The sequence below is a fragment of the Salvelinus alpinus genome, chromosome 6 (assembly GCF_045679555.1).
Source record: "Salvelinus alpinus chromosome 6, SLU_Salpinus.1, whole genome shotgun sequence".
Taxonomy (NCBI): Eukaryota; Metazoa; Chordata; class Actinopteri; order Salmoniformes; family Salmonidae; genus Salvelinus; species Salvelinus alpinus.
Genome location: NC_092091.1, coordinates 79,378,716 through 79,401,215, shown reverse-complemented (window position 1 = coordinate 79,401,215; position 22,500 = coordinate 79,378,716). Strand labels below are relative to the sequence as shown.

General features: G+C 45.0%; 1 protein-coding gene across 2 annotated transcripts; it reads left to right on the top strand.

Annotated features, from left to right (window-relative positions):
* Window positions 1-3,541: 3,541 nt before the first annotated feature.
* LOC139579432 (annexin A5-like) lies at window positions 3,542-22,127 on the top strand (the record flags this gene model as incomplete). Of its 2 annotated transcripts, none has more annotated exon segments than XM_071408097.1 (8): window positions 3,542-3,812; window positions 4,156-4,203; window positions 15,554-15,638; window positions 15,729-15,823; window positions 21,016-21,129; window positions 21,213-21,303; window positions 21,611-21,690; window positions 22,077-22,127. In XM_071408097.1, coding segments are annotated over 7 exon segments (519 nt in total), but the record flags the coding sequence as incomplete, so codon positions are not given.
* Between the last annotated feature and the right edge of the window lie 373 nt (window positions 22,128-22,500).

Below are 22,500 nucleotides of genomic sequence, written 5' to 3'. Positions count from 1 at the left end.
CATCATACTGCTGTGTAATATAACTCACAAACACACGGGTCACCACTGAATGGACTAACATCATACTGCTGTGTAATATAACAAACACACGGATCGCCACTGAATGGACTAACATCATACTGCTGTGTAATATAACTCACAAACACACGGGTCACCACTGAATGGACTAACATCATACTGCTGTGTAATATAACTCACAAACACACGGGTCACCACTGAATGGACTAACATCATACTGCTGTGTAATATAACTCACAAACACACGGATCGCCACTGAATGGACTAACATCATACTGCTGTGTAATATAACTCATAAACGTTGTGAGTATTTAGTTGGTTGTATGCTGGTCTGTAACATGTGTGTTGTTACTACAGAAGGGTTGGAGGGGGTGTGTTGTTACTACAGAGGGGTTGGAGGGGGTGTGTTGTTACTACAGAGGGGTTGGAGGGGGTGTGTTGTTACTACAGAAGGGTTGGAGGGGGTGTGTTGTTACTACAGAGGGGTTGGAGGGGGTGTGTTGTTACTACAGAGGGGTTGGAGGGGGTGTGTTGTTACTACAGAAGGGTTGGAGGGGGTGTGTTGTTACTACAGAGGGGTTGGAGGGGGTGTGTTGTTACTACAGAAGGGTTGGAGGGGGTGTGTTGTTACTACAGAAGGGTTGGAGGGGGTGTGTTGTTACTACAGAAGGGTTGGAGGGGGTGTGTTGTTACTACAGAGGGGTTGGAGGGGGTGTGTTGTTACTACAGAGGGGTTGGAGGGGGTGTGTTGTTACTACAGAGGGGTTGGAGGGGGTGTGTTGTTACTACAGAAGGGTTGGAGGGGGTGTGTTGTTACTACAGAGGGGTTGGAGGGGGTGTGTTGTTACTACAGAGGGGTTGGAGGGGGTGTGTTGTTACTACAGAGGGGTTGGAGGGGGTGTGTTGTTACTACAGAAGGGTTGGAGGGGGTGTGTTGTTACTACAGAGGGGTTGGAGGGGGTGTGTTGTTACTACAGAGGGGTTGGAGGGGGTGTGTTGTTACTACAGAGGGGTTGGAGGGGGTGTGTTGTTACTACAGAAGGGTTGGAGGGGGTGTGTTGTTACTACAGAGGGGTTGGAGGGGGTGTGTTGTTACTACAGAGGGGTTGGAGGGGGTGTGTTGTTACTACAGAGGGGTTGGAGGGGGTGTGTTGTTACTACAGAGGGGTTGGAGGGGGTGTGTTGTTACTACAGAAGGGTTGGAGGGGGTGTGTTGTTACTACAGAGGGGTTGGAGGGGGTGTGTTGTTACTACAGAGGGGTTGGAGGGGGTGTGTTGTTACTACAGAAGGGTTGGAGGGGGTGTGTTGTTACTACAGAGGGGTTGGAGGGGGTGTGTTGTTACTACAGAAGGGTTGGAGGGGGTGTGTTGTTACTACAGAAGGGTTGGAGGGGGTGTGTTGTTACTACAGAAGGGTTGGAGGGGGTGTGTTGTTACTACAGAGGGGTTGGAGGGGGTGTGTTGTTACTACAGAGGGGTTGGAGGGGGTGTGTTGTTACTACAGAGGGGTTGGAGGGGGTGTGTTGTTACTACAGAAGGGTTGGAGGGGGTGTGTTGTTACTACAGAGGGGTTGGAGGGGGTGTGTTGTTACTACAGAGGGGTTGGAGGGGGTGTGTTGTTACTACAGAGGGGTTGGAGGGGGTGTGTTGTTACTACAGAAGGGTTGGAGGGGGTGTGTTGTTACTACAGAGGGGTTGGAGGGGGTGTGTTGTTACTACAGAGGGGTTGGAGGGGGTGTGTTGTTACTACAGAGGGGTTGGAGGGGGTGTGTTGTTACTACAGAAGGGTTGGAGGGGGTGTGTTGTTACTACAGAGGGGTTGGAGGGGGTGTGTTGTTACTACAGAGGGGTTGGAGGGGGTGTGTTGTTACTACAGAGGGGTTGGAGGGGGTGTGTTGTTACTACAGAGGGGTTGGAGGGGGTGTGTTGTTACTACAGAAGGGTTGGAGGGGGTGTGTTGTTACTACAGAGGGGTTGGAGGGGGTGTGTTGTTACTACAGAAGGGTTGGAGGGGGTGTGTTGTTACTACAGAGGGGTTGGAGGGGGTGTGTTGTTACTACAGAAGGGTTGGAGGGGGTGTGTTGTTACTACAGAAGGGTTGGAGGGGGTGTGTTGTTACTACAGAAGGGTTGGAGGGGGTGTGTTGTTACTACAGAGGGGTTGGAGGGGGTGTGTTGTTACTACAGAGGGGTTGGAGGGGGTGTGTTGTTACTACAGAAGGGTTGGAGGGGGTGTGTTGTTACTACAGAGGGGTTGGAGGGGGTGTGTTGTTACTACAGAGGGGTTGGAGGGGGTGTGTTGTTACTACAGAGGGGTTGGAGGGGGTGTGTTGTTACTACAGAGGGGTTGGAGGGGGTGTGTTGTTACTACAGAAGGGTTGGAGGGGGTGTGTTGTTACTACAGAAGGGTTGGAGGGGGTGTGTTGTTACTACAGAGGGGTTGGAGGGGGTGTGTTGTTACTACAGAGGGGTTGGAGGGGGTGTGTTGTTACTACAGAGGGGTTGGAGGGGGTGTGTTTGTTTAATTAAACAGGTAGACATATTGTCCTGTAGCTAATTGGCCGTGGAATCTGTGATTTATTACCACAGATATTATAAAATCATGGTTTTCAACGTGTTTGGTGCCTGAGGTTTTACATATTATCTACAAAGGTGATCTGTGTCTCCACTCCACAGTCATAATACAAGCCTACAGCTCATGTGAGTTAACGCAGTTCCAACATCATCCACAGGAGGGCAGTCTAAAATCACAATCCTGCTATATTGCACCTAACTAGATTATCATTTCATGCAAAACATTAATTTGTGTTCTAGGCTGCCACCCTGTGGATTGTTTTGGAACTGCACAGTGCGGCAGAATGACGAGCTCACGTTAGTCGGCAGTAACGTGACCAACGTCAACATGAGGTTTTAAAAAAAATTGCCGATCAAATATTGGACATGGTTAATGGGAGGGAGAATTGCAACAGAATAATGATACAAATACTTTTGCCAACATTTTTTCTTCATGGAAAATTGCGCTGTAGTTATTCACTTGTAATTTGTATCTGTTCATATATTTGTATATTATTGACACCATATTCCATGAGTTTACGGACCACAATCCATTGAATTAATATTGAGAAGTGTTGCTTATTTGGCGTCAGGAGAGCACAGCGCATTGAAGAAAGCAGTGAGATATGCAACATAGCATTGCGTCTCTGCAAAATGTTCACTACTGGCAATGCGAGGCCAAGAGTGCGGGGCGCTTCATATCGGTCTCTGCGCGACTGTTTTGGGTTACTACATGATTCCATTTGTGTTATTTCATAGTTATGATGTCTTCACTATTATTCTACAATGTAGAAAATAGTAAAAATGAAGAAACCCCTGCTCCCCCCCCCCCCCCCATCACCCCTCCTCCTCTCCATCTCTTGTCACCTGTTCAGGTGAACCTGCACGGTTTCTATGGAGACAGATTGCACACACGAATCCTCCACTGTCATCCCTAGCAGCAGTTTGATTAAGTTGTTTATCGGTTTGTCCGTTTGTTCGGTTTGATTGAGATGGTTTCACACCGCGGACGAGTCCACAAACCGTTTGCTTCACTACTATGACGTTGAAATCGTGTAAATAGTTTGGGATTAAACACGTCACCTCCCCGTTTACCGAGGCGCTGAACCCGAGCTGTTTAGTCATACAGGGTGTGTCTCTGTTCACTCGCAGCGGACTCGTTTTTCCACTCTTTCTACCGGTTACTCTCTCTTCCTCTCCCTCTCGTTACTGTGAGCTCCGGTGCAGACTCGACCTCCTCCGGTAAGTTTCCGTCGCTCAACATCAGATCGTTAGTTGAAGAGTTGTTGACGTGGTTATTCTGCTGAACCAGGTGATGTGTGTTTTACCGGACTGTGATTGTAGCTGGGGTCATTTATAAACACGGATGCGACGAGATACAACAGTATTTTAGCAGATAATGGCGAGCTGTGGCTGTTGCTAAAGAGGATACGTTATATTCTCTAACTCAGTCAGTTTTATGAATGGAAACACAGATCTGTGGCTATTTTCCATCACTTTAAACATGGAAAACCTTTTGACGGCGTTTGAAGCTTCTGGTTTGTAAATGAGTTGGTGATTCTGTTCTGTGTTTCTCTTCAGACAGAACGATCTTTCTTCTAATCAAACCAACTATCAACTATCTATCAGAATGGTAAGTTAAACTTCACTAGACAACTGTATAATGCTGTTATGATCATGTCGAATTTAATTTCACTTAAAGCCACTTCAGATGATAACACGGAAATGTTTCGCTGTCGGGTTAAAGAGAAGTGTGTGATTCCATTACTATGTAAATGTTTAACTTTCCATCTCTGCCTATAATGGACACCACAGCCGCGGCACCGCCCCTGTAACTGTCATTAAATAATCATTAGACTTTATCCCAGAACAATACACAGTTCTAACCCAGTATGGAACACATGGATTCTAGAACAGGTTATTACACTATATAACTGTAGAACCCAGTATGGAACACATGGATTCTAGAACAGGTTATTACACTATATAACTGTAGAACCCAGTATGGAACACATGGGTTCTAGAACAGGTTATTACACTATATAACTGTAGAACCCAGTATGGAACACATGGGTTCTAGAACAGGTTATTACACTATATAACTGTAGAACCCAGTATGGAACACATGGGTTCTAGAACAGGTTATTACACTATATAACTGTAGAACCCAGTATGGAACACATGGATTCTAGAACAGGTTATTACACTATATAACTGTAGAACCCAGTATGGAACACATGGGTTCTAGAACAGGTTATTACACTATATAACTGTAGAACCCAGTATGGAACACATGGGTTCTAGAACAGGTTATTACACTATATAACTGTAGAACCCAGTATGGAACACATGGGTTCTAGAACAGGTTATTACACTATATAACTGTAGAACCCAGTATGGAACACATGGGTTCTAGAACAGGTTATTACACTATATAACTGTAGAACCCAGTATGGAACACATGGATTCTAGAACAGGTTATTACACTATATAACTGTAGAACCCAGTATGGAACACATGGGTTCTAGAACAGGTTATTACACTATATAACTGTAGAACCCAGTATGGAACACATGGGTTCTAGAACAGGTTATTACACTATATAACTGTAGAACCCAGTATGGAACACATGGGTTCTAGAACAGGTTATTACACTATATAACTGTAGAACCCAGTATGGAACACATGGGTTCTAGAACAGGTTATTACACTATATAACTGTAGAACCCAGCATGGAACACATGGGTTCTAGAACAGGTTTTTACACTATATAACTGTAGAACCCAGCATGGAACACATGGGTTCTAGAACAGGTTATTACACTATATAACTGTAGAACCCAGTATGGAACACATGGATTCTAGAACAGGTTATTACACTATATAACTGTAGAACCCAGTATGGAACACATGGATTCTAGAACAGGTTATTACACTATATAACTGCAGAACGAAGGGAGATCATTTGAGACGATAGTCCCATATAAGAGTTTCGTTCATCCTGGTGATTTTCTGCCAAAACATATGTGTCGTGTTTGGCATTAAAAACATTGTTAATCTGTTGCCTAATAATGAAGGTAATATGGTGTTGATGCTGAAGGATACTGGCTCTGTCCCGAATCCCCAAACTAGCTTTCTGCACGCAACACTAATGTATAAACCCAACATGTACTGGCCCTGTCCCGAATCCCCAAACTAGCTTTCTACACTCAACACTAATGTATAAACCCAACATGTACTGGCCCTGTCCCGAATCCCCAAACTAGCTTTCTGCACTCAACACTAATGTATAAACCCAACATGTAAAGTGTTGGTCTCATGTTTCATGAGTTTCTCCTTCGCCAAGATGATCGATCCATCCACCTGACTGGTGTGGCATATCAAATATCAAGAAGCTGATTAAACAGCATGATCATTACACAGGTGCACCTTGTGCTGGGGACAATTAAAGGCCACTCTAAAATGTGCTGTTTTGTCACACAACACAATGCCACAGATGTCTGAAGTTGAGGGAGTGTGCAATTGACATGCTGACTGCAGGAACGTCCACCAGAGCTGTTGCCTGAGAATTAAATGTTATTTTCTCTACCATAAGCCACCTCCAACATTGCTTTAGAGAATTTGGCAGTACGTCCAACCGGCCTCACAACCGCAGACCACGTGTAACCACGCCAACCCAGGACCTCCACATCCGACTTCATCTGCGGGATTGTCTGAGGGGGGAGCCCTTTTGTGGGGAAAAACAAATTCTGATTGGCTGCGCCCTTGCCCAGTCATATGAAATCCATAGATTAGGGCCTAATTCATACATTTTTTATTACATTTTTATTTAACTAGGCAAGCCAGTTAAGAACAAATTCTTATTTACAATGATGGCCTACCAAATGGCGTTCTGCGGGGACGGGGGCCTGGGATTAAAAACAAAAAAACAATTGGACAAAACACACATCACGACAAGAGAGACACCAGAACACTACATAAAGAGACAACATAGCAAGGCAGCACAACATGACAACAACATGGTAGAAGCACAAACCATGGTGCAAACATTATCAGGCACAGTCAACAGCTCAAAGGTCAAGAAGGTAGAGACAACAATACATCACGCAAAGCAGCCACAACTGTCAGTAAGAGTGTCCATGATTGAGTCTTTGAACGAAGAGATGGCTAGACAGTGTACCGTCTAGCCATGTGATTACCTCAAGCTCTAAACCCTCAGAGGTAGTAATCACACCGGTGGGGAGAGGGGCATTCTTCTTACCAAACCACATGACCTTTGTTTTGGAGGTGTTCAGAACAAGGCTAAGGACAGAGAAAGCTTATTGGACACTAAGAAAGCTTGTTGGACACAGAGAAAGCTTGTTGAACACAGAGGAAGCTTGTTGGACACAGAGAAAGCTTGCTGGACACAGAGAAAGCTTGTTGGACACAGAGAAAGCTTGTTGGACACAGAGAAAGCTTGTTGGACACAGCGAAAGCTTGTTGGACACAGAGAAAGCTTGTTGGACATAGAGAAAGCTTGTTGGACACTGAGAAAGCTTGTTGGACACAGAGAAAAGCTTGTTGGACACAGAGAAAGCTTGTTGGACACAGAGAAAGCTTATTGGACACTAAGAAAGCTTGTTGGACACAGAGAAAGCTTGTTGGACACAGAGAAAGCTTGCTGGACACAGAGAAAGCTTGCTGGACACAGAGAAAGCTTGCTGGACACAGAGAAAGCTTGTTGGACACAGAGAAAGCTTGTTGGACACTAAGAAAGCTTGTTGGACACTGAGAAAGATTGTTGGACACAGAGAAAGCTTGTTGGACACAGAGAAAGCTTGTTGGACACAGCGAAAGCTTGTTGGACACAGAGAAAGCTTGTCGGACACAGAGAAAGCTTGTTGGACACAGAGAAAGCTTGCTGGACACAGAGAAAGCTTGCTGGACACAGAGAAAGCTTGTTGGACACAGAGAAAGCTTGTTGGACACTAAGAAAGCTTGTTGGACACTGAGAAAGATTGTTGGACACAGAGAAAGCTTGTTGGACACAGATAAAGCTTGTTGGACACAGAGAAAGCTTGTTGGACACAGAGAAAGCTTGTTGAACACAGAGAAAGCTTGTTGGACACAGAGAAAGCTTGTTGGACACTGAGAAAGCTTGTTGGACACTGAGAAAGCTTGTTGGACACTGAGAAAGCTTGTTGGACACAGAGAAAGCTTGTTGAACACAGAAAAAGCTTGTTGGACACAGAGAAAGCTTGTTGGACACTGAGAAAGCTTGTTGGACACTGAGAAAGCTTGTTGGACACAGAGAAAGCTTGTTGAACACAGAAAAAGCTTGTTGGACACAGAGAAAGCTTGCTGGACACAGAGAAAGCTTGTTGGACACAGAGAAAGCTTGTTGGACACAGAGAAAGCTTGTTGGACACAGCGAAAGCTTGTTGGACACAGAGAAAGCTTGTTGGACATAGAGAAAGCTTGTTGGACACTGAGAAAGCTTGTTGGACACAGAGAAAGCTTGTTGGACACAGAGAAAAGCTTGTTGGACACAGAGAAAGCTTGTTGGACACAGAGAAAAGCTTGTTGGACACAGAGAAAGCTTGTTGGACACAGAGAAAGCTTGTTGGACACAGAGAAAGCTTGCTGGACACAGAGAAAGCTTGTTGGACACAGAGAAAGCTTGTTGGACACAGAGAAAGCTTGTTGGACACAGAGAAAGCTTGTTGGACATAGAGAAAGCTTGTTGGACACAGCGAAAGCTTGTTGGACACAGCGAAAGCTTGTTGGACACAGAGAAAGCTTGTTGGACACAGAGAAAGCTTGTTGGACACAGAGAAAGCTTGTTGGACACTGAGAAAGCTTGTTGGACACAGAGAAAGCTTGTTGGACATAGAGAAAGCTTGTTGGACACAGCGAAAGCTTGTTGGACACAGCGAAAGCTTGTTGGACACAGAGAAAGCTTGTTGGACACAGAGAAAGCTTGTTGGACAGAGAGAAAGCTTGTTGGACACAGAGAAAGCTTGTTGAACACAGAGAAAGCTTGTTGGACACAGAGAAAGCTTGTTGGACACTGAGAAAGCTTGTTGGACACAGAGAAAGCTTTGTTGTAGAGCATTTAACATCTGTGGGAATGGTATTTCAATTGACTGATTTCCTTCTATGAACTGTAACTCAGTAAAATGGTTTTATGCGTTTTATATTTTTGTTCAATGTACGTACTTAAACAGCAAACTCATTTCAGTGTTTGATCTAGTAAAATTCACACTATTTTCCGAATCACGTGTTTGACAACAGCTGGGAATCAGATAAAGTGATGAGCTGTACAAAAATGAAGGAATGGCGGGAGTCGAATGGCGTGGGAGTCGAATGGCGCGGGAGTCGAATGGCGGGAGTCGAATAGCGGGAGTCGAATGCCGCGGGAGTCGAATCACGCGGGAGTCGAATGGCGAGAGTCGAATGGCGCGGGAGTCGAATGGCGGGAGTCAACACAATGGCGCATTAGATGACACATTCGAAGAACTATTATAGAAATGTCACATACTATGGAACTATACCATTTATTATGCTAGTATGGGCACTTCTATGTTAAGGGGAAACGCGGCCTGATCAGGATGTGACATCACACTGGGAATATGTGTTGTTTGGCTGTTTAACTGTAGAACTCTGCTGCTACAGACAGTCGGAAGGCTTTTAATGAAAACCAGCCCTCTTCATTTATGGAAAACCATAGTGTGGGTCTCCTCCCCTCTCTCTCTCTCTCTCTCTCTCTCTCTCTCTCTCTCTCTCTCTCTCTCTCTCAAACCATAGTGTGGGTCTCCTCCCCTCTCTCTCTCTCTCTCTCTCTCTCTCTCTCTCTCTGTCTCTCTCTCAAACCATAGTGTGGGTCTCCTCCCCCCCCTCTCTCTCTCTCTCTCTCTCTCTCTCTCTCTCTCTCTCTCTCTCTCTCTCTCTCTCTCTCTCTCTCTCTCTCTCTCTCTCTCTCTCTCTCTCTCTCTCTCTCTCTCTCTCTCTCTCTCTCTCTCTCTCTCTCTCAGACCATAGTGTGTGTCTCTGTGTGTGTGGAGCAGAGGGGCTGTATTTGGGGAAGTCAGTATGAGTCATGTGTGTGGGCCTTTCTTCAGACAGGGTGGGGCTCTGCCTCCTCCCCCTCTTCCCCTCTCTCTCTCTCTCTCTCTCTCTCTCTCCTCTCTCTCTCTCTCTTCTCTCTCTCTCTCTCCCTCTCTCTCTCTCTGTCTCTCTCTCTCCCTCTCTCTCTCTCTCTCCCTCTCTTTCTCTCTCTCTCTCTCTCTCCCTCTCTCTCTCTCTCCTCTCTCTCTCTCTCTCTCTCTCTCCTCCTCTCTCTCTCCTCCCCTCCCCCCTCCCTCACTCTCTCTGTGTACACACAGGATGGAGTACAAAACGGACACTGTGGAGCAATAAACAGTAGATATGTGTTATTCTGTAACAGGGTATATGGTAACCATGGTAACCATGTGTTATTCTATAATAGGGTATGTGGTAGTCGTAGGTCTATTAGACTATAGTCTACCAATATCTACAGTATACCAAGTAGTCATAGGCCTATTAGACTATAGTCTACAAATATCTACTGTATACCACGTAGGTCTATTAGGCTATAGTCTACCAATATCTACTGTATACTACGTAGTTGTAGGCCTATTAGACTATAGTCTACAAATATCTACTGTATACCACGTAGGTCTATTAGGCTATAGTCTACCAATAGCTACTGTATACTACGTAGTTGTAGGCCTATTAGACTATAGTCTACCAATATCTACTGTACACTATGTAGGCCTATTAGACTATAGTCTACCAATATCTACTGTATACCACGTAGTCATAGCTCTATTAGACTATAGTCTACCAATATCTACTGTATACCACGTAGTCATAGCTCTATTAGACTATAGTCTACCAATATCTACTGTATACCACGTAGGTCTATTAGGCTATAGTCTACCAATATCTACTGTATACCACGTAGTCGTAGGTCTATTAGACTATAGTCTACCAATAGCTACTGTATACTACATAGTCTTAGGTCTATTAGACTATAGTCTACCAATATCTACTGTATACTACGTAGTTGTAGGTCTATTAGACTATAGTCTACCAATATCTACTGTACACCACGTAGGCCTATTAGACTATAGTCTACCAATATCTACTGTATACCACGTAGGTCTATTAGACTATAGTCTACCAATATCTACAGTATACCAAGTAGTCGTAGGCCTATTAGACTATAGTCTACCAATATCTACTGTATACCACGTAGGCCTATTAGACTATAGTCTACCAATAGCTACTGTATACCACGTAGGTCTATTAGACTATAGTCTACCAATATCTACTGTATACCACGTAGTCGTAGGTCTATTAGACTATAGTCTACCAATAGCTACTGTATACTACATAGTCTTAGGTCTATTAGACTATAGTCTACCAATATCTACTGTATACTACGTAGTTGTAGGTCTATTAGACTATAGTCTACCAATATCTACTGTACACCACGTAGGCCTATTAGACTATAGTCTACCAATATCTACTGTATACCACGTAGGTCTATTAGACTATAGTCTACCAATATCTACAGTATACCAAGTAGTCGTAGGCCTATTAGACTATAGTCTACCAATAGCTACTATATATTATGTAGGTCTATTAGACTATAGTCTACCAATATCTACTGTATACCACGTAGTCGTAGGCCTATTAGACTATAGTCTACCAATAGCTACTGTATACCAAGTAGTCGTAGGCCTATTAGGATATAGCCTACCAATAGCTACTGTATATTACGTAGTCGTAGGTCTTTACTGCAAATGATTGTTGTTTGTTCCTGAACTGGCCAAATGACAGAGTTTTCCTTCAGCACCACAAGTTGGTTCAACTTCTTCAACATACTTTGTCCATAAACTGTTGTTGGAGAAACGCTTTTCAACCTGTGCCACATTGTGGATTCAGATCTCTATCTAATACAACTCAAAGGGTTTTCTTTAATGGAAGCTTCTCTAATGTCAAACATGTAAAGTGTGGTGTACCGCAGGGCAGCTCTCTAGGCCCTCTACTCTTTTCTATTTTTTACCAATGACCTGCCACAGGCATTAAACAAAGCATGTGTGTCCATGTATGCTGATGATTCAGCCATATACGCATCAGCAACCACAGCTAATGAAGTCACTGAAACCCTTAACAAAGGGTTGCAGTCTGTTTTGGAATGGGTGGCCAGTAATAAACTGGTCCTGAACATCTCTAAAACTAAGAACATTGTATTTGGTACAAATCATTCCTTAAGTTCTAGGCCTCAGCTGAATCTGGTAATGCATGGTGTGGCTGTTGAACAAGTTGAGGAGACTAAAAACATAAAGATTCAATGGTTGTAGAGATGGGGAGAGGTCTGTCTGTAATAAAGAGATACTCTGCTTTTTTCGACACCACACTCCAAAAAGCATGTTCTGCATACTCAAGACAAAACTAGACTTATTGTCCAGTCATATGGTCGAGTGCTGCAAGGAAATACTTAGTTAAGCTGCAGCTGGCCCAGAACAGAGTGACACCTCTTGCTCTTCATTGTAATCAGAGGGCTGATATAAATGCTATGGATGCCAGTCTCTCTTGTCTGAGAGTTGAGGAGAGACTGACTGCATCACTTCTTTTTATATAAAACATTAATGTGTTGAAAATCCCAAATTACTGGCATAGTCAACTTACACACAGCTCTTATACACACTTATCGAACCAGACATGCCACCAGGGGTCTTTTCACAGATGTTCTCTGTTTAGTGAGTCCTCCAGATCAGAGGCAGTAGGGATGACCAGGGATGTTCTCTGTTTAGTGAGTCATCCAGATCAGAGACAGTAGGGATGACCAGGGATGTTCTCTGTTTAGTGAGTCCTCCAGATCAGAGACAGTAGGGATGACCAGGGATGTTCTCTGTTTAGTGAGTCCTCCAGATCAGAGGCAGTAGGGATGACCAGGGATGTTCTCTGTTTAGTGAGTCCTCCAGATCAGAGGCAGTAGGGATGACCAGGGATGTTCTCTGTTTAGTGAGTCCTCCAGATCAGAGGCAGTAGGGATGACCAGGGATGTTCTCTGTTTAGTGAGTCCTCCAGATCAGAGGCAGTAGGGAGGACCAGGGATGTTCTCTGTTTAGTGAGTCCTCCAGATCAGAGGCAGTAGGGATGACCAGGGATGTTCTCTGTTTAGTGAGTCCTCCAGATCAGAGGCAGTAGGGATGACCAGGGATGTTCTCTGTTTAGTGAGTCCTCCAGATCAGAGGCAGTAGGGATGACCAGGGATGTTCTCTGTTTAGTGAGTCCTCCAGATCAGAGGCAGTAGGGATGACCAGGGATGTTCTCTGTTTAGTGAGTCCTCCAGATCAGAGGCAGTAGGGATGACCAGGGATGTTCTCTGTTTAGTGAGTCCTCCAGATCAGAGGCAGTAGGGATGACCAGGGATGTTCTCTGTTTAGTGAGTCCTCCAGATCAGAGGCAGTAGGGATGACCAGGGATGTTCTCTGTTTAGTGAGTCCTCCAGATCAGAGGCAGTAGGGATGACCAGGGATGTTCTCTGTTTAGTGAGTCCTCCAGATCAGAGGCAGTAGGGATGACCAGGGATGTTCTCTGTTTAGTGAGTCCTCCAGATCAGAGGCAGTAGGGATGACCAGGGATGTTCTCTGTTTAGTGAGTCCTCCAGATCAGAGGCAGTAGGGATGACCAGGGATGTTCTCTGTTTAGTGAGTCCTCCAGATCAGAGGCAGTAGGGATGACCAGGGATGTTCTCTGTTTAGTGAGTCATCCAGATCAGAGGCAGTAGGGATGACCAGGGATGTTCTCTGTTTAGTGAGTCCTCCAGATCAGAGGCAGTAGGGATGACCAGGGATGTTCTCTGTTTAGTGAGTCCTCCAGATCAGAGGCAGTAGGGATGACCAGGGATGTTCTCTGTTTAGTGAGTCCTCCAGATCAGAGGCAGTAGGGATGACCAGGGATGTTCTCTGTTTAGTGAGTCCTCCAGATCAGAGGCAGTAGGGATGACCAGGGATGTTCTCTGTTTAGTGAGTCCTCCAGATCAGAGGCAGTAGGGATGACCAGGGATGTTCTCTGTTTAGTGAGTCCTCCAGATCAGAGGCAGTAGGGATGACCAGGGATGTTCTCTGTTTAGTGAGTCCTCCAGATCAGAGGCAATAGGGAGGACCAGGGATGTTCTCTGTTTAGTGAGTCCTCCAGATCAGAGGCAGTAGGGAGGACCAGGGATGTTCTCTGTTTAGTGAGTCCTCCAGATCAGAGGCAGTAGGGAGGACCAGGGATGTTCTCTGTTTAGTGAGTCCTCCAGATCAGAGGCAGTAGGGAGGACCAGGGATGTTCTCTGTTTAGTGAGTCCTCCAGATCAGAGGCAGTAGGGAGGACCAGGGATGTTCTCTGTTTAGTGAGTCCTCCAGATCAGAGGCAGTAGGGATGACCAGGGATGTTCTCTGTTTAGTGAGTCCACCAGATCAGAGACAGTAGGGATGACCAGGGATGTTCTCTGTTTAGTGAGTCCTCCAGATCAGAGGCAGTAGGGATGACCAGGGATGTTCTCTGTTTAGTGAGTCCTCCAGATCAGAGGCAGTAGGGAGGACCAGGGATGTTCTCTGTTTAGTGAGTCCTCCAGATCAGAGGCAGTAGGGAGGACCAGGGATGTTCTCTGTTTAGTGAGTCCTCCAGATCAGAGGCAGTAGGGATGACCAGGGATGTTCTCTGTTTAGTGAGTCCTCCAGATCAGAGGCAGTAGGGATGACCAGGGATGTTCTCTGTTTAGTGAGTCCTCCAGATCAGAGGCAGTAGGGATGACCAGGGATGTTCTCTGTTTAGTGAGTCCTCCAGATCAGAGGCAGTAGGGAGGACCAGGGATGTTCTCTGTTTAGTGAGTCCTCCAGATCAGAGGCAGTAGGGAGGACCAGGGATGTTCTCTTGATAAGTGTGTGAATTGGACCATGTTCCTGTCCTGCTGAGCAGAATGTAACTAGCACCTTTTTGGTGTCAAAGTTGTTTTCTTTAGGGATGTAGGAAAGTAAAAGTTGTCAAAAATATAAATAGTATAGATACTCAAACGACTTAAGTAGTACATTCAAGTATGTTTTTACTTAAGTACTTTACACCTCTGGGTATTTCTGTTTTTTATTTATATTACATTTGCACAAATTTCTAAAAACCAGTTTTTGCGTTTTCATTATGGAGTACTGTGTGTCGATGGTTTTAATGTCCGTTTTAGAATAAGAACCGTAACAACATGGAGGAAAAGGGGTCTGAATAGTTTCTGAATGGATTATAAACCATATGAACTGGGGCTGTTGTTTTGGTTCCTTCCTGTCTGTCTGCTCCTCTCCTTCCTGTCTGTCTGCTCCTCTCCTTCCTGTCTGTCTGCACCTCTCCTTCCTGTCTGTCTGCTCTGCACCTCTCCTGTTGGTCTCACTAGCCTCTCCATTACAATCCAATCAGCTGCTGTGTGTATTTGGTGGATGTTTTTGGGCGTTCCTCTGACAGACAGAATCCTGGACTCTGTTGTGTTCGTCTCATTCCAGAAACATTCCGTGGTTCTTCTCCCTAAACAACAATGTTCCCAAAACCATCAGTGTCAGCTAACAACACTGACTGTGGACACACAAACGTGTGTGTGTGTGTGTGTGTGTGTGTGTGTGTGTGTGTGTGTGTGTGTGTGTGTGTGTGTGTGTGTGTGTGTGTGTGTGTGTGTGTGTGTGTGTGTGTGTGTGTGTGTGTGTGTGTGTGTGTGTGTGTGTGTGTGTGTGTGTGTGTGTGTGACCAACAGATGAATATCTGTATTCCCAGTCATGTGAAATCCATACATTAATAAGACCTAATGAATTTATTTACATTGACTGATTTCCTTATGAACTGCGTGTTATATTTTTGTTCAGTATACATTACCCACAGTCCTCTCTGGTCTACCCTGAACTACATTACCCAGGGTCCTCCTATGTGTCTGTTCTCTGATAGGCTGGTCGAGGCAGTGTGAAAGCCAGTGGAAACTTCAACGCCAACCAAGATGCAGCGACCCTCTACAAGGCCATGAAGGGACTGGGTCAGTGGTGTGGTTGGTCTGAATATTATGCAAACTGAGGGAGTAACCATGGCACCAAATATTTGACTATGGTGTTTGTTGTTGCCATAGGAACCGATGAGGATTCCATCATGAAGTTGTTGACATCTCGTAGCAACAGCCAGAGACAGCAGATCAAAGCTGCATACAAGACCCTGCATGGCAAGGTCAGAACACAACCACAATACAACCACAATACAACCACAATACAACCACAACACAACCACAACACAACTAAGGATGGTTATTCCAATATCTGAACGGACCATAGTATTCTAAACCTTGTGAGAGTATTTACCCCCCCCAAGAGCCTATTTTAACAAGGCATTTTTTGTAAATTAAATGAATATCCATGTAACATTGTTACAAGGATATAGCTTAACATTTCAAATGATTAATTTAATTAAACAACAACAGTTTTCAATGTAGTTTCTATCAAAAGACTGGTAGCCTTCACGTGTTGCTTGTTGTTTATGTTGGCCAATCACAGCTGCAAACTGGCTCAATGTGTAGCCAGTGGAGTGGGAGTTCACCAAGATGGAATAACATGAGGGAATTAACAGGGTAGATAAATGAGAAGGAGTAGACTACAAGGAACAACCAACAGGGAGGCTGTTTTATCTGAATGGGGTTGTAGACTACAAGGAACAACCAACAGGGAGGCTGTTTTATCTGAATGGGGTTGTAGACTACAAGGAACAACCAACAGGGAGGCTGTTTTATCTGAATGGGGTTGTAGACTACAAGGAACAACCAACAGGGAGGCTGTTTTATCTGAATGGGGTTGTAGACTACAAGGAACAACCAACAGACAGGCTGTTTTATCTGAATGGGGTTGTAGACTACAAGGAACAACCAACAGGGAGGCTGTTTTATCTGAATGGGGTTGTAGACTACAAGGAACAACCAACAGGGAGGCTGTTTTATCTGAATGGGGTTGTAGACTACAAGGAACAACCAACAGGGAGGCTGTTTTATCTGAATGGGGTTGTAGACTACAAGGAACAACCAACAGAGAGGCTGTTTTATCTGAATGGGGTTGTAGACTACAAGGAACAACCAACAGAGAGGCTGTTTTATCTGAATGGGGTTGTAGACTACAAGGAACAACCAACAGGGAGGCTGTTTTATCTGAATGGGGTTGTAGACTACAAGGAGCAACCAACAGGGAGGCTGTTTTATCTGAATGGGGTTGTAGACTACAAGGAACAACCAACAGGGAGGCTGTTTTATCTGAATGGGGTTGTAGACTACAAGGAACAACCAACAGGGAGGCTGTTTTATCTGAATGGGGTTGTAGACTACAAGGAACAACCAACAGGGAGGCTGTTTTATCTGAATGGGGTTGTAGACTACAAGGAACAACCAACAGACAGGCTGTTTTATCTGAATGGGGTTGTAGACTACAAGGAACAACCAACAGACAGGCTGTTTTATCTGAATGGGGTTGTAGACTACAAGGAACAACCAACAGAGAGGCTGTTTTATCTGAATGGGGTTGTAGACTACAAGGAGCAACCAACAGACAGGCTGTTTTATCTGAATGGGGTTGTAGACTACAAGGAGCAACCAACAAGGAGGCTGTTTTATCTGAATGGGGTTGTAGACTACAAGGAACAACCAACAGGGAGGCTGTTTTATCTGAATGGGGTTGTAGACTACAAGGAACAACCAACAGGGAGGCTGTTTTATCTGAATGGGGTTGTAGACTACAAGGAACAACCAACAGAGAGGCTGTTTTATCTGAATGGGGTTGTAGACTACAAGGAACAACCAACAGGGAGGCTGTTTTATCTGAATGGGGTTGTAGACTACAAGGAACAACCAACAGGGGGGCTGTTTTATCTGAATGGGGTTGTAGACTACAAGGAACAACCAACAGGGAGGCTGTTTTATCTGAATGGGGTTGTAGACTACAAGGAACAACCAACAGGGGGGCTGTTTTATCTGAATGGGGTTGTAGACTACCAGGAACAACCAACAGGGAGGCTGTTTTATCTGAATGGGGTTGTAGACTACAAGGAACAACCAACAGGGAGGCTGTTTTATCTGAATGGGGTTGTAGACTACAAGGAACAACCAACAGGGAGGCTGTTTTATCTGAATGGGGTTGTAGACTACAAGGAACAACCAACAGGAGGCTGTTTTATCTGAATGGGGTTGTAGACTACAAGGAGCAACCAACAGACGGGCTGTTTTATCTGAATGGGGTTGTAGACTACAAGGAGCAACCAACAGAGAGGCTGTTTTATCTGAATGGGGTTGTAGACTACAAGGAACAACCAACAGGGAGGCTGTTTTATCTGAATGGGGTTGTAGACTACAAGGAACAACCAACAGGGGGGCTGTTTTATCTGAATGGGGTTGTAGACTACAAGGAACAACCAACAGGGAGGCTGTTTTATCTGAATGGGGTTGTAGACTACAAGGAACAACCAACAGGGGGGCTGTTTTATCTGAATGGGGTTGTAGACTACAAGGAACAACCAACAGGGAGGCTGTTTTATCTGAATGGGGTTGTAGACTACAAGGAACAACCAACAGGGGGGCTGTTTTATCTGAATGGGGTTGTAGACTACCAGGAATAACCAACAGGGAGGCTGTTTTATCTGAATGGGGTTGTAGACTACAAGGAACAACCAACAGGGAGGCTGTTTTATCTGAATGGGGTTGTAGACTACAAGGAACAACCAACAGGGAGGCTGTTTTATCTGAATGGGGTTGTAGACTACAAGGAACAACCAACAGGAGGCTGTTTTATCTGAATGGGGTTGTAGACTACAAGGAGCAACCAACAGACGGGCTGTTTTATCTGAATGGGGTTGTAGACTACAAGGAGCAACCAACAGGGAGGCTGTTTTATCTGAATGGGGTTGTAGACTACAAGGAGCAACCAACAGGGAGGCTGTTTTATCTGAATGGGGTTGTAGACTACAAGGAACAACCAACAGAGAGGCTGTTTTATCTGAATGGGGTTGTAGACTACAAGGAACAACCAACAGGGAGGCTGTTTTATCTGAATGGGGTTGTAGACTACAAGGAACAACCAACAGGGGGGCTGTTTTATCTGAATGGGGTTGTAGACTACAAGGAACAACCAACAGGGAGGCTGTTTTATCTGAATGGGGTTGTAGACTACAAGGAACAACCAACAGGGGGGCTGTTTTATCTGAATGGGGTTGTAGACTACAAGGAACAACCAACAGGGAGGCTGTTTTATCTGAATGGGGTTGTAGACTACAAGGAACAACCAACAGGGAGGCTGTTTTATCTGAATGGGGTTGTAGACTACAAGGAACAACCAACAGGGAGGCTGTTTTATCTGAATGGGGTTGTAGACTACAAGGAACAACCAACAGGGAGGCTGTTTGATCTGAATGGGGTTGTAGACTACAAGGAACAACCAACAGGAGGCTGTTTTATCTGAATGGGGTTGTAGACTACAAGGACAACCAACAGACGGGCTGTTTTATCTGAATGGGGTTGTAGACTACAAGGAGGCTGTTTTATCTGAATGGGGTTGTAGGCTACAAGGAACAACCAACAGAGAGGCTGTTTTATCAGAATGGGGTTGTAGACTACAAGGAACAACCAACAGACAGGCTGTTTTATCAGAATGGGGTTGTAGACTACAAGGAACAACCAACAGACAGGCTGTTTTATCTGAATGGGGTTGTAGGCTACAAGGAACAACCAACAGAGAGGCTGTTTTATCTGAATGGGGTTGTAGACTACAAGGAACAACCAACAGAGAGGCTGTTTTATCTGAATGGGGTTGTAGACTACAAGGAACAACCAACAGACAGGCTGTTTTATCTGAATGGGGTTGTAGGCTACAAGGAACAACCAACATACATGCTGTTTTATCTGAATGGGGTTGTAGACTACAAGGAACAACCAACAGGGAGGCTGTTTAATCAGAATGGGGTTGTAGACTACAAGGAACAACCAACAGGGAGGCTGTTTTATCTGAATGGGGTTGTAGACTACAAGGAACAACCAACAGGGGGGCTGTTTTATCTGAATGGGGTTGTAGACTACAAGGAACAACCAACAGGGAGGCTGTTTTATCTGAATGGGGTTGTAGACTACAAGGAACAACCAACAGGGAGGCTGTTTTATCTGAATGGGGTTGTAGACTACAAGGAACAACCAACAGAGAGGCTGTTTTATCAGAATGGGGTTGTAGACTACAAGGAACAACCAACAGGGAGGCTGTTTTATCTGAATGGGGTTGTAGGCTACAAGGAACAACCAACAGACATGCTGTTTTATCTGAATGGGGTTGTAGACTACAAGGAACAACCAACAGGGAGGCTGTTTTATCAGAATGGGGTTGTAGACTACAAGGAACAACCAACAGGTAGGCTGTTTTATCTGAATGGGGTTGTAGACTACAAGGAACAACCAACAGGTAGGCTGTTTTATCTGAATGGGGTTGTAGACTACAAGGAACAACCAACAGGGAGGCTGTTTTATCTGAATGGGGTTGTAGACTACAAGGAACAACCAACAGGGAGGCTGTTTTATCTGAATGGGGTTGTAGACTACGAGGAACAACCAACAGAGAGGCTGTTTTATCAGAATGGGGTTGTAGACTACAAGGAACAACCAACAGGAGGCTGTTTTATCTGAATGGGGTTGTAGGCTACAAGGAACAACCAACAGGGAGGCTGTTTTATCTGAATGGGGTTGTAGACTACAAGGAACAACCAACAGAGAGGCTGTTTTATCTGAATGGGGTTGTAGACTACAAGGAACAACCAACAGGGAGGCTGTTTTATCTGAATGGGGTTGTAGACTACAAGGAGCAACCAACAGAGAGGCTGTTTTATCTGAATGGGGTTGTAGACTACAAGGAACAACCAACAGGGAGGCTGTTTTATCTGAATGGGGTTGTAGACTACAAGGAGCAACCAACAGGGAGGCTGTTTTATCTGAATGGGGTTGTAGACTACAAGGAACAACCAACAGGGAGGCTGTTTTATCTGAATGGGGTTGTAGACTACAAGGAACAACCAACAGGGAGGCTATTTTATCTGAATGGGGTTGTAGACTACAAGGAACAACCAACAGGGAGGCTGTTTTATCTGAATGGTGTTGTAGACTACAAGGAACAACCAACAGGGAGGCTGTTTTATCTGAATGGGGTTGTAGACTACAAGGAACAACCAACAGGGAGGCTGTTTTATCTGAATGGGGTTGTAGACTACAAGGAACAACCAACAGGGAGGCTGTTTTATCTGATAATCTACAACCACGTCACAACATCACAACACAAACCTCTCTCTCTCTCCTTCTCCCTCCCTCCTCCCCTCTCCCTCTCTCTCCCTCCCTCCCCCCTCTCTCCTCTCTCTAGGACCTGGTAGGTGATCTGCAGGGTGAACTGGGGGGAACGTTTGAGACTCTGGTGGTGGCACTAATGACTCCGCCCATCCTTTACGATGTGACATCACTACGGAACGCCATCAAGGTATTTGACCCAGGACTAGTGATGTCATATCCTGTGAGTGACGGTGTGATGTCATAGTGACTGTGTGTGATGTCACGGTGTAGGGGGCGGGGACCGATGAGAAGGTGCTGATTGAGATCCTGTCTTCTAGAACGACCCAGCAGATTAAGGACATCACTGCTGCCTATCGCCAGGGTAACACACACACACACTGCTGCCTATCGCCAGGGTAACACACACACACTGCTGCCTATCGCCAGGGTAACACACAGACACACTGCTGCCTATCGCCAGGGTAACACACAGATACACTGCTGCCTATCGCCAGGGTAACACACAGATACACTGCTGCCTATCGCCAGGGTAACACACACACACTGCTGCCTATCGCCAGGGTAACACACAGACACATTGCTGCCTACCGCCAGGGTAACACACAGATACAAACACACACACACACAGACAGACACACTGACTCACTGATTGTGTGTGTGTGTTCCAGAGTATGATGCAGACCTGGAGGAGGATGTAACAGGAGACACGTCAGGCCACTTCAGGAGACTGCTGGTCATCCTGCTACAGGTGAGGGGTCAGAGGTCAGGGCCTAGGGGTCAGAGGTCAGGGCCTAGGGGTCAGAGGTCAAAGGAACATAGATCTGGTATATATAGATGCGTGGGATATAGATCTGGTACCAGTCAAAAGTTTGGACACACCTATACATTCCAGAGTTTTTCTTTATTTTTTACTATTTTCTACATTGTAGAATAATAGTGAAGACATAAAAACGATGAAATAACACACATGGAATCATGTTGTAACCAGAAAAGTGTTAAACAAATCAATATATTTGAGATTCTTCAAAGTAGCCACCCTTTGTCTTGATGATAGCTTTGCACACTCAGACATAGATCTGACAGATATAGATGTGTCAGACATAGATCTGACAGATGTGCTCTCTCTCCTCTCAGGCCAGCAGACAGCAGGGGGTACAGGAGGGGAACATAGAGACTGACGCACAGGTAAGAGAGAGTGAGTGTGTGTGTGTGAGAGAAAGAGAGAGAATCACATGTGTATCTCTGAAATATGTGATAGCAATCAGATTTACTGCTCAACAATGACTTCTTTGACTTGTGTTCTGCTCAGGGGTGTGTGACAAAGTGTGTGTCTGTGTGTGACGGTTGTGTGTGTGTAAAATAACACTCCCCACACAGGCAGCCCTTCTGTAAGCGTGTGTGTGTGTTGGTGTGTGAGAGACAGAAGGTGTGTTGATACCCAGTGTTAAATGCTCCCATCTAGTGGTCATATTGAAGGACTGTCATGTACAGAATGATGTTTATTTACAACAGGTGGTGGTTTACAGAATCAAACCAAAATCCACAAAGAAAATCAGCA